This window comes from Eubalaena glacialis, chromosome X (assembly GCF_028564815.1).
Source record: "Eubalaena glacialis isolate mEubGla1 chromosome X, mEubGla1.1.hap2.+ XY, whole genome shotgun sequence".
Lineage (NCBI taxonomy): Eukaryota > Metazoa > Chordata > Mammalia > Artiodactyla > Balaenidae > Eubalaena > Eubalaena glacialis.
This window is the reverse complement of record NC_083736.1, coordinates 59,909,752-59,926,283: the sequence shown is the minus strand read 5'-3', so window position 1 is coordinate 59,926,283 and position 16,532 is coordinate 59,909,752. Positions and strand designations below refer to the sequence as shown.

The 16,532-nt window shown below is 39.8% G+C and overlaps 1 protein-coding gene across 7 annotated transcripts in view; it reads right to left on the bottom strand.

The window, feature by feature from the left end:
• Positions 1 to 16,532, bottom strand: part of HEPH (hephaestin) — an 86,734-nt gene that overhangs the window by 28,682 nt on the left and 41,520 nt on the right. For all 7 annotated transcript variants that reach the window (XM_061179519.1, XM_061179520.1, XM_061179523.1 and 4 more), the window contains 3 exons: positions 7,480 to 7,693; positions 5,793 to 5,932; positions 4,877 to 5,008 (listed from right to left, as the gene is read on the bottom strand). In XM_061179519.1, the coding sequence (XP_061035502.1) occupies positions 4,877 to 5,008; positions 5,793 to 5,932; positions 7,480 to 7,693 (486 nt within the window). The remainder of the gene's footprint in view (positions 1 to 4,876; positions 5,009 to 5,792; positions 5,933 to 7,479; positions 7,694 to 16,532) is intronic.

Here is a 16,532-nt window from a genome sequence, read left to right as displayed (position 1 = left end):
ACTTATATTTTCTTTTAATTCTTTTATTTTTAAGCTATTTTACCTTTAATCTGCTTGTAATTTATTTTAGCATACGGTAATAAACAGAGATCTAATTTTGTTTTTGGCAAGAGACAACTTGTCCTAAAGCCATATATAGTCCTCTCTCGGTATCCATGGGGGATTGGTTCCAGGAACCCCCATAGATACAAAAATCCATGCTTAAGTCTCTTATATAAATGGTACAGTATTTGCATATAACCTACACACATCCTCTCATATACTTTAAATCATCTCTAGATTACTTATAATATCTAATACAATGCAAATACTATGTAAATAGTTGTAAATACAATGTAAATGCTATGTAAATAGTCCCTGGCCCATGGCAAATTAAAGTTTTGTTTTTTGAAACATTCTGGAATTTTTTTCTGGATACAGTTGACCCATGAACAACACAGGGGTTAAGGATGCCAACCTTCCACACAACTGAAAATCCACATATAAGGACTTCCCTGGTGGTGCAGTGGTTAAGACTCTGTGCTCCCAATGCAGGGGGCCCGGATTTGATCCCTGGTCAAGGAACTAGATCCCACATTCATGCTGCAACTAAGAGTATGCATGCCACAACTAAGGAGCCCACAATCTACAACTAAGGAGCCCGCCTGCTGCAACTAAGACCTGGTGCAACCAAATAAATAAATAAATATGTTTTAAAAATTATATTAAAAAATGAAAATCCACATATAACTTTATGGTTGACCCTCCATATTCGTGGTTCCTCATCTGTGGATTCAACCAACCACAGATTGGGTAGTACTTTAGTACATATTTATTGAAAAAAATCTGCATATAAGAGGACCTGTGCAGTTCAAATCCATGTTGTTCAAGGATCAACTATATTTTCAGTCTGTAGTTGGTTGAATCCATGGATGTAGTTGGTTGAACCAGTGGATATGGAGAGCTGACTGTATTGATCAATTTTTCCTTTCTGCCACTGAAATGCTAGATTTTTCTAATATTAAACTTTTATATACACTCAGCATTAGAGGCAAGAGGCAAGATTTCTATGCTATTGTGATGATATTAATACAGGATCACAAGAATGTTTGGCTTTTATTAGTTACTCCTCTCCTTGAGGTTTTTGAAAAACTTTGACTTAAAGTCCTAAACAAAGCTTCCTCATTCTAGCCCCTTGAAACTAAGATAGCTCGATCTGCAGTGCAGGCATAACACAGAAAACCAGTTATATGAGTCTTAACTCATATAACCAGTTTACCCATTTGCAGGCACAGATCAACTTAACACATGGAAGTAGGCAGTGAAATAGAGAGTGCTGAGATGAGAGAAACAGTAACCCTGCCCACTAGTAAGGCATTGTCCAACAAATATCCTGGGTTCTGACTAATCAGATTAATAACATTTCCTTTGTGAGACCTAAGGAGGGAGGTAGAAAGAAGAAATGTGGGCTAGTAGTGGAATAGTTGTATTCCCATAGCTGTTGACAAAGATAGAACTTTGAGTCTGTTTCAGGGATTTTTTTTTGTCCTATTAATTATTTTTTAACAGTACCATGCTGCTTTAATTATTGTACCTTTATAATATGCTGTAATATTGGGTTGTGCTAGTCTTCTCTCAATCTTTTTTATTAAAGAGTAGTTGATTTACAATATTGTGTTAGTTTCAGGTGTACAGCATAATGATTCAGGTTTTTTCTGATTATATTCCATTATAGGTTATCACAAGATATTGAATATAAATCCCTGTGTTATACAGTATATCTTTGTTGTTTATCTATTTTATGTATAGTAGTTTGTATCTGTTAATTCCATACTCCTAATTTGTCCCTTCCTCCTTTCCTCTCCCCTTTGGTAACCATAAGTTTGTTTTCTATGTCTGTGAGTCTGATTCTGCTTTGTATATAGACTCATTTTATTTTATTGTATTATTTTTTAGTTTCTACATATAAGTGATATCATATAGTATTTGTCTTTCTCTGTCTGACTGACTTCACTATGTATTATATTCTCTAGGTTCATTCATCTCATTCATCTTTAAAATACTTCTTGGATCTTCTTGTCCAGGCATTCCTTATTCTTCCAAATGAACTTTATATACAATCATTTCATTTAAGTATAAAAATGTCCAATTGTGATTTTGATTAGAACTGCTTCAAATCTATAAATTATTTAAGGTAAATCACCTCCTATTAAATAATGGTATTTTGCAAAGTTCCATTCTCAGCTCAATGTTATTGTCACTTTACACACTATCTCACTAGGTGATCTCACATATGATCATGATTTCAACTATCATTTATTGTAGTTACTGGTGACTGTTAAAGCTCCACATTTTTTCAGATGTTTCTTCCAAATTACAAACCCATACTCAAATTGAGTACAGCCTCCTATTCTTATCAGTGGTCTCTTTTCCACCTGGATGTCTTACAGGTACCTTATATTCAAGACAATCAAAAATAAACTTAATATCTTCCCCCTCTAAATAAACAAACAAACCAACAAACAAAAACACTCCATACTTCGTGCTTTTTTATCTTCTTTTGTGAGTGGTACCACCATCTAGGTGCTTAATCCAAAAAATAGTTTGTTATCCTTAACTCTACTATCTCTCTTATCCCCTAACACCTGTACAATCATCATGTCCTATTGATTATCCATTAACATCCCTCAAACCCAACTAATTCTCTCAATCCTCATTTCCTACCACTTTTGTTAAAGTCATTATCTTCACTTGTATGTACTACTACAACAACCTTCTAAATGTTTTCCCTGCTTCCAATGTATCCCCTTTCTCCTTTTACTCATTTACTGATGATTTTAGTACCTGGATCACCATCTTCCTTTCCACACCAATCTCTACCACTCTTCTGAGTAACTTTAAAGTCTATATGGATGAATCATACAACACTCTAGCCTTTCAGTCCCTTGATCTCAATTCCAGTAACTTTCACTTCCACTTTACTGTAGCCCCTGGTCAAACCCCAGACCATCTCGTCACCTGAAATTGCTCTTCTTAAGTCTTAAAATTAAGCCACACTCACTGTTTCCACTCCCAAATCTCCCAATTACTCTTTATTCCATTATAATCTGGCTTCTTTTCCCACCAATTTATGAAAAGCACCAGCCATTCCTCTGTTGCTATATCCAATGGGAAACTTTATGTTATCTTATTTAACCTCTCTGAGGAAGCTGAAACTGTTGACCTCTTCATTTTTGAAATGATCTTCTTTTAAACATTTTTGATACAATCTTATCCTGGTTTTTCTTCTAACATCTTGCTCACTTTTTCTCACGCTTACTTTTCAGTTAGTACCTCCCTTAAAAGTTGGTTTTCCTCAGGGTATCATTCTAGGATTCCTATTGTCCCATTGAATATACTCTTCCAGGGTGACTGTGTTTATTTCTTTGCCTTCAATTACTACTTAAATGTTGATGTCTTTCACATCTATTCCCTCAGATCCTACCTTTCTTTTGAGCTTTGGACCTTTATGTCTATTAGATATCTCTATTTGGTTGTCTTACAGACATCACAAATTCAAGAAATTCAAATGTGAACTCACCATCACCCCTTCTTCCCCATCCCAAATCAGTTTCTGCCCATGTTCCCTATATTGGTGAATGACATTACCATATATCTGGTTGTCCAGGCCAAAAATGTGGGAATCATTCCAGGATTTTCCTCCAAATATGTGGTTGTCATTCAAGAATCCTTCTCCTTCTCACCTTCCATATCCAGTTAATCAAATCCTGTTGATTCTACTTACTTGATCTTTTTAGAACCCTTTCCTCAACGTCAAATTTCATCTCTCTTACTACTGAATCTTTACATATTGCATTCCCCACATATGGAACTTCCTTTTCCCTGCTTTTCTTCCACACTATCACTTTACCTGTATACTTACTTCTCATTCTTTAGATTAGTGGTTCTTAAGGTGTAGTTCCTGATCCAGCAACATCAGAATCACCTAGGAACTTGTTTGAATAAGAAAATTCTTGAACCCTATCCCAGACCTACTGAATCAGAGGCTCTGGGGTTATTCCCAGAAATCTATGATTTAACAGACCTTGCAGGTGATTCTGATGCATGCTAAAGTTTGAGAACTACTGATTTAGATCTCAGCTATCACCTACTCTGGGAAATCATCCTTGACCATCCAAACTTTAGATTAGGTACCCTATTCTACACTTCCATGGCACATTTTTAAAGCCCCTATTTAACAGTTAAAACACGGCATTATAGTTACCGGTTTACTTATCTCTCTATCATAATAGCCCAAGTTTTTTTTAGGGTATGAAAAAGTATTATTCCCCACTCTTTCCATAACTTCTAACATTTTTCCTGCACCCAGTAAGCCTCCAGTAAGTGTTTATTCAGTGAATGAATGCATGGAAGATAATGTGGTCAAGATTATGGTAACCCTACATTTAGTATTAGAAGTTTAGTATATGACTGGAGTTAGGATTTAGTCTGTACTAAGAGGACAAGAACTTTATCTATGGCTGGGTTTAAGGATCAGTTTGTGGTCTGGGACAGGCCAGTCTCTAGTCATGATTAGGAGCTCAGACTATAGCCAAGTTTAACTTCAGATCTAGAGAGGGTTAGAAGCTCAATCTGTATTCAGGGTTAACGACAGTATAAGGCTCCATGTGTGGCAAGTGTTGAGTATGTCTTTGATTAAACAAAAGACCTAAGGTAGGCAGTCTGTTCTGAGATAGAAAAAATGAGTATTTCATAGAGACAAATTCAGACTGAGGCTTAGTTCTGGTTAATATTCCTGTTTCTGTTCGCTAAGGGCATATATTTTTTTTAAAGGAACAAGCCAGAGGGCTGAAACAGAGATGCTTCACATGTTCCTTCACTAAGTGTTCCCACTCACCAGGCTCAGCAGCCAGTGGCCAGCCGGTGCTAGATTCTAGCACTCCATGGGCATGCACAGAGTAGGGCCTGCTGGCATTGTTCTTGAACACCACAGTTAGAATATCACCAACCTCTCCTCTGATAAGTGGACCTAGTATATGCAAAAGAAGAAAAAGTCTCATTAGTAGAATAGTGGAACAGGGACATTAAAGACATTAAAGAAAGGGATATACATAGGAACTCCCTAGAATTAGGGGTTTGCCCGGAGAAAGGGTCCCAAAACTGAAAGTCGTGACTGACTCCATTTTTAAATTCAGAAGCCCTTGAGATGATACTGTTACCCACAGGATAAAGGTACTTCAACAACAAGATTATGCCTCCAATTATCCCCACTTTTCCCATCCCAACTCTCTTTGTATAATAGCCCAAGTTTCTAGATATTCAGGGCTCTGTGGAATCATTGTTGGTAAGGAGTGAGAGTTTGACACAGAGTACAGAATTGCTGGGTTCCCTTCAAGGACCAGTGGGTCCCTTCTGTGTGAAGATAAAAATGATGAAACTCATTGGCTCCTATGAAAGTGAAGAAACTACAGCAATAATTGCAAGGGTGTAAGGGTAATACTGGTTCCCTGTACCATTTTTCCTACTCTTCGATGTTCCTAAGTTCCCTTGCTTTTAGCATTGAAAAAAAAATTCATCACCCTTACAGATCCCTAGATATAGAGGCCTGGAAATACCTGTTTTAGGTTGCAGCAGAATTCATGAATTACCCCCATATGATTGCTTATTTTCATGAATGATTTATAAAATATGACCATAGTTCCACTATAAGGAAAACTGATAAGGAGGAATGGAGAGGCCTTCCTGATATGACATAACCTCCCTAGGAGCATCACAGGTTTCTAGACACTAGGAGGGAAGTGGAATTCCCTTACCTAAGATTCCCAAGTGTTCCTCTGATCCAGTCCTTGGCCGTCGGACCCTGAATGTACCATCAGTGTATTCCCTGAATACAGCTTTCTTGTATCTGGAACCCAGGAGTCCATCTTTGTTGCTCAGGAAGATGTGACCATAACTAGAGGAATCCAAAGAGTGGCATCAGCATCTTTCCCTTAACCCCTCACTTTCAAGTATGGGAAAGCTATGTCAGACCCAACCTCATGTCACAGGTATAAGAAGGTGAGGCCTATTCCTTCTAATGTCAGATTATGCACTTTGGCTGCATATCTGCAGTTAAAGATGGCATATTTCAATATTTATTTATATTTCCTTGTTTGCCATCATCCAGTTAGGAATTTATAGTAAAATTAATCTGGTAAGAATCAGAAGCCGTGAACTCTAGCTCCAGCCTTAATGATGTCTTAGATGGAATTAGTCTGACAAAGGACAAGGTACAGGTGGTAGGAGAATACTAACTGCTTCTGTTGCTGGTGGATAAGGGGTAGGGAGAGGTAGGAAGAAAATGAAATCTTACAGATTTCTCATTATGGGATGTTTTCCTGTTTACAAAGAGCTTTATTATTCATTTTATCATTTGATCGTCCCAATAGGCTGATGAGGTATGTATGTCCTAGAGGAGGAATCCAGTGATCTAGAGGTGACAGGGCTTATCTTCATTGATACTATCAGCCAGAAAGGGAGCCAGGGCTTGGATTAAAGGCTGGTCAAGTTCTTTCAACTATACCACATCACTTTAAAGATGAGTAAACCAGAATCCAGAAAAGGGAATTAATTTTTTCTAGGTGGCAGAACAAGTTAGCAAGAAGGCTTCAACCTTCAAAAACCAACATAAAGATTGGTAAAGGGTAGTGAGAACACCAAAAATAAACTATAGTGGAAATTGCTAAACTGTACCATAATTCCCATTCTCCCCTCCTTCCTTTTTAGTAATAGAATCACCTAGGTTTTAGCTGAGCACATGGCTGCCTAACCAGAGATTACACTTCCTGGACTTTCTTGCAGCTAGGTATGGCCATATGAATAAGTTCAGGATAACGGGGATTCAGAGAAAGTAATGTATTACAACTTCAGGCCTCACAGACAATGCTGCTTGGCATGGATTTAGTTCCCATTTCTTGATAGCTGGGAATGACTACAACTGGAAGAGATGTCTTAGTTCCAGAGATGAAAGCAAGTGTTATGGGTGACTAGTTCACCTATTGGCCCCGAACTGCTCATATTTGTACTTAAGCAAGAAATAAAATTCTAACATATTTAAGCCACTCTATTTTGGGCCTTTTCTTCTATACAGCTTAGCCTCTATGTTAAAGACATTTTGTCAAGGGACATCTGAGCTTGGGGACATTCAGTCCCTTGAGTAAATTCCCTATAAAATTTAAGTCCCAATATCAGTGCTTCTGGCTAACCAGAGGAAAGGATGCCAAGACTGAGAGCATGAGGATGTGGGTAAGGTCTTTACTTCAGCTCTACAGTATAACAACATAGACCAAGCACTGAGTACCAGCTTACCTGTGTTCTAGTCCTTCCTCTAGATTTGTTGGTATCTTATTAGTTGACTTTAGATAAGTGCCTCCTCAGCTCAGAATTTCAGTATCCTCCTCCATTTCAGTAAAATGGTCCAGAGTCTTTGAAAGTGTGATCGCTTCTTTTCTGAAGCCTTACCTGTCCTTCTCAGACTGATTGTGCCATTCTAGTTCCCAGCTCCTGTCAGGGCAATAGTCCCACTCCATCTCTTCTGCCATGATGTAGTAGATCCTTGCAGCTTGGTAACGTTGACGAGGGTTGGCTTGGCGGCCAGGACACTGGGAGACATTATAGATTGCCCTCATCCCTGCTTCTCTATGGCTGCCTGCCTGGCAGTAAATTTCAAATGTCCCTGAAGTAGGAACAGAGAGCAAAACCTGAATCAAAATACCCCTGTATAGTGCCTGAGGGAGTTCCTACTTCTCTCTAGGCATATTGCAGAGAGTGGGTAGCTTTAGATAAGGTTTTTCTATGCATTAGATAAAAGATTATTACAAGTTTATTGAGAGCAATGAGCACAGAGCTTAAGAACTCTGGTGCCAAAGCTACATTGTCTGGGTTTAAAACTAAACCTGCCACTAGGATGACCAGCTCCTCCCTGTTTACCAAGGGCTTCTCTAGTTTTAGCACTGAAAGTCCCACATCCCTGGAAACTCCTCAGTTCTGAGCAAACCAGGATGGTCAGTCACCGTATCTGACACTTATTATCTATATAACCTTCAGGAAAATTTTAAGCCTCTGTATGTTTCAGTTTCCTCACGGTAAAGTGGGGGGCATTTTACTTAATAGGATTGTTTTACAATTAAACACAATAATATGTAGTTATTGCTTGGCACATTATAGAGTAAATGTTCAATAAGTGAAACTATAAGTAAGTAAATAAAGCTGTAATTATTATTTGAAGGAATGAATTGACCAATTTTCTCCCTTCCTACCAAGTCTCAAAGAGATAAATATGGGCTTAAATACACACACACATATATATATATATGAATTTCTTGATCACAAGAATTCTTACATCAGAGAGCTTTGGAATGGCTTTCCCTAGGCTTTTTACAATGAAATGTTTGGATATCAGTCTTAAATGTCTGAATTGGAGAGCTGCCTGGATCTAATCTCAAGATCCAGGTTTCTATGTCAAGGACATATAGGCTCATAGACTATTGATCAGGAGAAACTAACTTTTTTACATTTTCCCTAGTATTCCTTCCTTTACTGCTGACTGCCTATACCACCACTACAAATTCCTCCTGGCTTTTAAAGGCCTCTATGAGCTAGCTCCAAACTACTGATACAATCCCACTTACCACTCTGTCCCAAACTCAACCAGTGCTTTAACTAAATCTGTCCCTGATGGCCCCTCTCACATATCTCATTCTTATCTTGGAATTTTCACTCATGTTATTTTTACTTTTCTGGAATAGACCTGCCCATCCCTTTCCCCATAAATATCTATAAGAGTTCACTCATTCTCCAAGACCCAATTCATGCTTCATCTCTTCCAGAAAGTCCTCGCTGACTACTCCGGCCCACATTGGACTCTACGTTCTTGGCCTCTCTACTCTTAAAACACTTTACATCTAAATCACATGGTTAAGGACTAAGTGCTCCTCTCTTTAAAAAACAGTCCTTTCCACTAGTTTATAGAATTCTTGAAAAAATCTAATATTTTCTTTCCATATCTACTTTCTGACTTTTCTATTTCCCTTATCCCCCAAATCTATTCCATCAATAAATCCTATCATCTCTTCCCTCACAGTCATCCTTCTGTTTCCACTCTCACTTCCTTAGTCAAAGCCACTATCATCTCTCACCTGGAAAACTTCAATGGTCTCACAACTGTCTTCTCTGTTTCTCCCTCCCACCTTAAACATTCTCCAAACAAGATACAGGGTACTCTTTAACAAATATGATCCAGAGCACATTGCTCCCTTGTTTAAATGCTCCATTCATACTCAGAATACAATCCAAGTTCCTGACTGAGGTCTATAAGGCCCTATATAATATGACTCTTGCCAACCTCTATGATTTCATACGATGTCAGGCTTCTCCTTGCTCACTACACTCCAACCATACTGGCCTTCTTTCTGACCCTTGAACAAACCATGTTTATTCCCACCTTGAGACATTTACACTTGCTTGTCCCTCTGCTCGGAATATTCTGCTCAGAGATCTTCATATAGCTCCTTCCTCCCCATTACTTAGATCTTAAATGTCACATTCTCAGAGTGGCCTTCCCTATATACCTTCTCTAAAGCTCCAGTCAGTTTAGCACACCATTGTATTTTATTTCCTTCATGACATATATCATGATCTGAAATTATCTTATTATTTTATGTGTGTGTTTTTGTGTGTTTGTTGTAGATCTCCCCTGGGAGTAAGTATCATGTCTATCTTTTCACCTCTCTACCCCAGTCTTAGCACATGGAAGGTGTGCAATAAATATGTGTTGAGTGAACGAATTTCTGTACAAATGAATGACTGTATACACTGTCCAAACGTCATAGCTTAGGGGTTGGTATGGAGAAGAAAGTCTGATGATCACTGGAGGGAATGGGAAAAAATAGAAGTCTTTTTGGGAGAATCATGTGACCTGGGACTATCACATCATCTCATATGGACATTGTTGTCCAAGGTGATTCTTTTTTTTAAAAAAAAAATTATTTATTAATTTGGCTTCACCAGGTCTTAGTTGTAGCACATGGGATCTTTAGTTGCACCATGTGGGTTCTAGTTCCCTGACCAGGGATTGAACCCGGGCCCCCTGCATTGGAAGTGTGGAGTCTTAGTCACTGGACCACCAGGGAAGTCCCCAAATTGCTTCTTTTTCAATGCTCTTCTGCCCTTGTCATCTGACTCTCCTCCTACCTCTGTGACAAATCTTTTTTTCTGTCTCCTTAACCTGGTTTATCTTCTCCCTTCTACACTTAAATGTTGATTTTTGCTTTAAGTTTTATTTCCTATAACTTTACATGCTAAAGGACTTCGACTATGAAAATACTCAAATCTCTCTCTCTAGCCTGGACTTTTCCTCCAATATTTATATGTCTACCCACAGCTATCTATGGTAAAGTCCACACCACTTGGACTTCACAAGAAATTTAAAATTCACCATGCCCCCAAATGAGTGCTTCTACCTAAACCTTACTATCCTTTCCTTGCTTCTGTGTTTGCTCATTTGGTTAATGACACTACCATCCATCTAGTGCACAAGCCAAACGAAAACCTCAGACATCCTTTCTTCTTGCTCAGCCCCTCAGCAAAGTCCTGTCATTTCTCTCTCAAATATCCCTTAACTCTGCCACTTCTGTCCATCCCTATTGCTCCCACCCACTGTCAGGCTCTCATCACCTCTTTCAAGGAACCCCTGCTCTACCTCCTCTTAAACCTTTTTTCTTGGTGTTCCTCAACAAGGCTGGTACTAGCAGTTTGTGTGGGATTATTCTTCATTGTTTAAGACTGATTTACATATTGCAGAAAGCTTGAGAATCTCTGACTCCCACTCTCTAAATGACAGTATCACACCCCCATATCCCCAGTCATTTAACAACTAAAAGTATCTCCACACATTTCCAAACACCTTTTAGCAAACCCCCTTAGTTGAGAACCATTGAATAAAATCAATCTATGCAACCTTCTCTAAGCAGATGCTGCTTTCAAGTCACTGCCCATGTGGTTCCTACTGCCTATAATACCCTCTTCACCACCCATCCCCTTTCTTTGCCTGGTAACAGTTAACTCTTCTTTAAATGCTCAGTTTGAATGTCTGCTTTTCTAGGAAAGATTCACTCCACAAGTCAGGCAGAACTTGTTATAGCTTCCCATGTGTTACTATAGCCCTTGGCTGATAGCATTATCATAACATGGTGAATATTGTTTACATACCTTTCTCCTTTTCACACTAACTGTGAACTGCCTCATTCATCCTCACATCCCTAGCATCTAGACCAAAAAGTGGAAGAAAACAGATATTTACTATGTCTGGGGAAAATCTAATTGTAAAAGAAAGGTAAAATAAAAAGTGAGGAAGAAAAAAGGAGAAACATGAAGACAAGAAGAGAGAAAAGACACAGATTAAAGGAAAAGGAAAAAGAAGAAAAGAAACAGGAAGAAGGGAAAAGGAAAAAAATAAAGATAAAAGAAAAAGGAGAAAAGAAGATTAAAAACAAAAATAAAAAAGAGAAACCAAAAAAGGTAGGAAAAATCAAAGGAAGAAAAAAAAAGAAGTGAAAAAAAGAGAGAGAAGGGAAGGAAAAGAAGAAAGAAGGAAAGGAAGAAAGAAGAGAGATAAAAAGAATGCAAGGAGAAAATGAAAAGAAGGGAAGATAAAAGGTAAGATAGGAGACAAATAGATGAAAAAAGGGAAGAATGAAGGAAAGAAGAGGGAAAAGAGAAGAGAGATATAAAAAGGAGAGAAGCAAAACAAAAAGAAAGGATGAAAGAGGAAGAGGAAAAAATAGGATAAGGGAGAAAAAGTAATGGGGAAAGAAAAGAGTGTGGGAAAGGGGGAAAAATAAATGAATAAAGAATGAGCTCCAGAGCTGGGCAAGATGGCAGAAGAGTAAGACGCGGAGATCACCTTCCTTCCCACAGATACAGTAGAAATACATCTACACATGGAACTGCTCCTACAGAACACGCACTGAACGCTGGCAGAAGACGTCAGACCTCCAAAAAGGCAAGAAAATCCCCACGTACTTGGGTAGGGCAAAAGAAAAAAGAAATAACAGAGACAAAAGAATAGGGACGGGACCTGCACCAGTGGGAGGGAACTGTGAAGGAGGAAAGGTTTCCACACACTAGGAAGCCCCTTCACGGGCGGAGACTGCGGGTGGCAGGGGGGGAAGCTTTGGAGCCATGGAGGAGAGCGCAGCCACAGGGGTGCGGAGGGCAAAGCGGAGAGATTCCCGCACAGAGGATCGGTGCCGAGCAGCACTCACCAGCCCGAGAGGCTTGTCTGCTCACCCGCCAGGGTGGGCGGGGGCTGGGAGCTGAGGCTCGGGCTTCGGAGGTCAGATCCCAGGGAGAGGACTGGGGTTGGCAGCATGAACACAGCCTGAAGGGGTTAGCGCACCACAGCTAGCCGGGAGGGAGTCCAGGAAAAAGTCTGCAGCTGCCGAAGAGGCAAGAGACTTTTTCTTGTCTCTTTGTTTCATGGCACGCAAGGAGAGGGGATTCAGAGCGCCGCCTAAATGAGCTCCAGAGACGGGCACGAGCTGCGGCTATCAGCGCAGATCCCACAGCAACAGGGGCGCAGGGGGAAAAGCGGAGAGATTCCCGCACAGAGGAGCGGTGCCGAGCAGCACTCACCAGCCCGAGAGGCTTGTCTGCTCACCCGCTGGGGCAGGCAGGGGCTGAGAGCTGAGGCTCGGGCTTCGGTCGGATCGCAGGGAGAGGACTGGGGTTGGCGGCGTGAACACAGCCTGAAGGGGTTAGCGCACCACAGCTAGCCGGGAGGGAGTCCGGGAAAAGGTCTGGAGCTGCCTAAGAGGCAAGAGACTTTTTCTACCCTCTTTGTTTCGTGGCATGCAAGGAGAGGGGATTCAGAGCGCCGCCTAAACGAACTCCAGAGATGGGCGCGAGCCGCGGCTATCAGCGCAGACCCCAGAGATGGGTGCGAGCCGCGGTTATCAGCGCGGACCCCAGAGACGGGCATGAGATGCTAAGGCTGCTGCTGCCGCCACCAAGAAGCCTGTGTGCGAGCACAGGTCACTCTCCCCACCGCCCCTCCCGGGAGCCAGTGCAGCCCGCCACGGCCAGGCTCCCGTGATCCAGGGACAACTTCCCCAGGAGAACGCACGGCGCGCCTCAGGCTGCTGCAACGTCACGCCGGCCTCTGCCGCCGCAGGCTCGCCCCGCATCCGTACCCCTCCCTCCCCCCGGCCTGAGTGAGCCAGAGCCCCCGAAGCAGATGCTCCTTTAACCCCGTTCTGTCTGGGCGGGTAACAGACGCCCTCAGGCGACCTAAATGCAGAGGCGGGTCCAAATCCAAAGCTGAACCCCAGGAGCTGTACGAACAAAGAAGAGAAAGGGAAATCTCTCCCAGCAGCCTCAGAAGTAGCGGATTAAAGCTCCACAAACAACTTGATGTGCCTGCATCTGTTGAATACCTGAATAGACAACGAATCATCCCAAATTCAGGAGGTGGACTTTGGGAGCAGAATATATTAATTTTTCCTCTTTTCCTTTTTTTGTGAGTGTATATGTGTATGCTTCTGGGTGAGATTTTCTCTGTATAGCTTTGCTTTCACCATTAGTCCTAGGGTTAGGTCTGTCTGTTTTTTTTTTTTTAACTTAAAAAGTTTTCTTTCCTAATAAATGTTTTCTTAATAATATTTTCCTTATTTTCTATTTTTAAAAATTAAAAAAAAAAATTTAATAAGTTTTTTCATATTTTTTATTTTAAAAAATTAAAATTTTTCCTTAATAAATTTTTTCTTAATAATTTTTTTCTTATTTTTTATTATAAAAAATTAATAAATCTATTTTTAAAAATTAAAAAAAATTTTTTTCTTAATAAATTTATTCTTAATAATTTTTTTATTTTTTATTATAATAGATTTATTTTATTTTATTTTATTTTATTTTATCCTCTTTCTTTCTTTCTTTCTATTTTTTCTCACTTTTATTCTGAGCCATGTGGATGAAAGGCTCTTGCTGCTCCAGCCAAGTGTCAGGGCTGTGCCTCTGAGGTGGGAGAGCCAACTTCAGGACACTGGTCCACAAGAGACTTCCCAGCTCCATGTAATATCAAATGGTGAAAATCTCTCAGAGATCTCCATCTCAACATCAAGACCCAGCTTCACTCAATGACCAGCAAGCTACAGTGCTGGACACCCTATGCCAAACAACTAGCAAGACAGGAACACAGCCCCATCCATTAGCAGAGAGGCTGCCTAAAATCAAAATAAGGCCACAGACACCCCAAAACACACCACCAGACGTGGAACTGCCCACCAGAAAGACAAAATCGAGCCTCACCCACCAGAACACAGGCACTAGTCCCCTCCACCAGGAAGCCTACACACCCACTGAACCAACATTAGCCACTGGGGACAGATACCAAAAACAACGGGAACTACGAACCTGCAGCCTGTGAAAAGGAGACCCCAAACACAGTAAGATAAGCAAAATGAGATGACAAAAAACACACAGCAGGTGAAGGAGCAGGGTCAAAACACACCAGACCTAACAAATGAAGAGGAAATAGGCAGTCTACCTGAAAAAGAATTCAGAATAATGATAGTAAAGATGACCCAAAATCTTGGAAATAGAATAGACAAAATGCAAAAAACATTTAAAAGGACGTAGAAAAACTAAAGAGGAATGAAGCAACAATGAAAAACACAATAAATGAAATTAAAAACACTCTAGACGGGATCAAGAGCAGAATAACTGAGGCAGAAGAACGGATAAGTGACCTGGAAGATAAAATAGTGGAAATAACTACTGCAGAGCAGAATAAAGAAAAAAGAATGAAAAGAACTGAGGACAGTCTCAGAGACCTCTGGGACAACATTAAACGCACCAACATTCGAATCATAGGGGTCCCAGAAGAAGAAGAGAAATAGAAAGGGACTGAGAAATATTTGAAGAGATTATAGTTGAAAACTTCCCTAATATGGGAAAGGAAATAGTTAATCAAGTCCTGGAAGCACAGAGAGTCCCATACAGGATAAATCCAAGGAGAAACACACCAAGACACATATTAATCAAACTGTCAAAAATTAAATATAAAGAAAAAATATTAAAAGCAGCAAGGGAAAAACAACAAATAACACACAAGGGAATCCCCATAAGGTTAACAGCTGATCTATCAGCAGAAACTCTGCAAGCCAGAAGGGAGTGGCAGGATATACTTAAAGTGATGAAGGAGAAAAACTTACAACCAAGGTTACTCTACCCAGCAAGGATCTCGTTCAGATTTGATGGAGAAATTAAAACCTTTACAGACAAGCAAAAGCTGAGAGAGTTCAGCACCACCAAACCAGCTTTACAACAAATGCTAAAGGAACTTCTCTAGGCAAGAAACACAAGAGAAGGAAAACACCTACAATAACAAACCCAAAACATTTAAGAAAATGGGAATAGGAACATACATATCGATAATTACCTTAAATGTAAATGGATTAAATGCTCCCACCAAAAGACACAGACTGGCTGAATGGATACAAAAACAAGACCCATATATATGCTGTCCACAAGAGACCCACTTCAGACCTAGAGACACCTACAGACTGAAAGTGAGGGGATGGAAAAAGATAGTCCATGCAAATGGAAATCAAAAGAAAGCTGGAGTAGCAATTCTCATATCAGACAAAATAGACTTTAAAATAAAGACTATTACAAGAGACAAAGAAGGACACTATATAATGATCAAGGGATCGATCCAAGAGGAAGGTATAACAATTGTAAATATTTATGCACCCAACATAGGAGCACCTCAATACATAAAGCAAATAGTAACAGCCATAAAAGGGGAAATCGACAGTAACACAATCATAGTAGGGGACTTTAACACCCCACTTTCACCAATGGCCAGATCATCCAAAATGAAAATAAATAAGGAAACACAAGCTTTAAATGATACATTAAACAAGATGGACTTAATTGATATTTATAGCACATTCCACCCAAAAACAACAGAATACACATTTTTCTCAAGTGCTCATGGAACATTCTCCAGGATAGATCATAAATTGGGTCACAAATCAAGCCTTGGTAAATTTAAGAAAATTGAAATCGTATCAAGTATCTTTTCCGACCACAACGCTATGAGACTAGATATCAATTACAGGAAAAGATCTGTAGAAAATACAAACACATGGAGGCTACACAATACACTACTTAATAACGAAGTGATCACTGAAGAAATCAAAGGGGAAACTAAAAAATACCTAGAAACAAATGACAATGGAGACACGACGACCCAAAACCTATGGGATGCAGCAAAAGCAGTTCTAAGAGGGAAGTTTATAGCAATACAAGCCTACATCAAGAAACAGGAAACATCTCTAATAAACAACCTAACCTTGCACCTAAAGCAATTAGAGAAGGAAGAACAAAAAAACCCCAAAGCTAGCAGAAGGAAAGAAATCATAAAGATCAGATCAGAAATAAATGAAAAAGAAATGAAGGAAACAATAGCAAAAATCAATGAAACTAAAAGCGTGTTCTTTGAGAAGATAAAA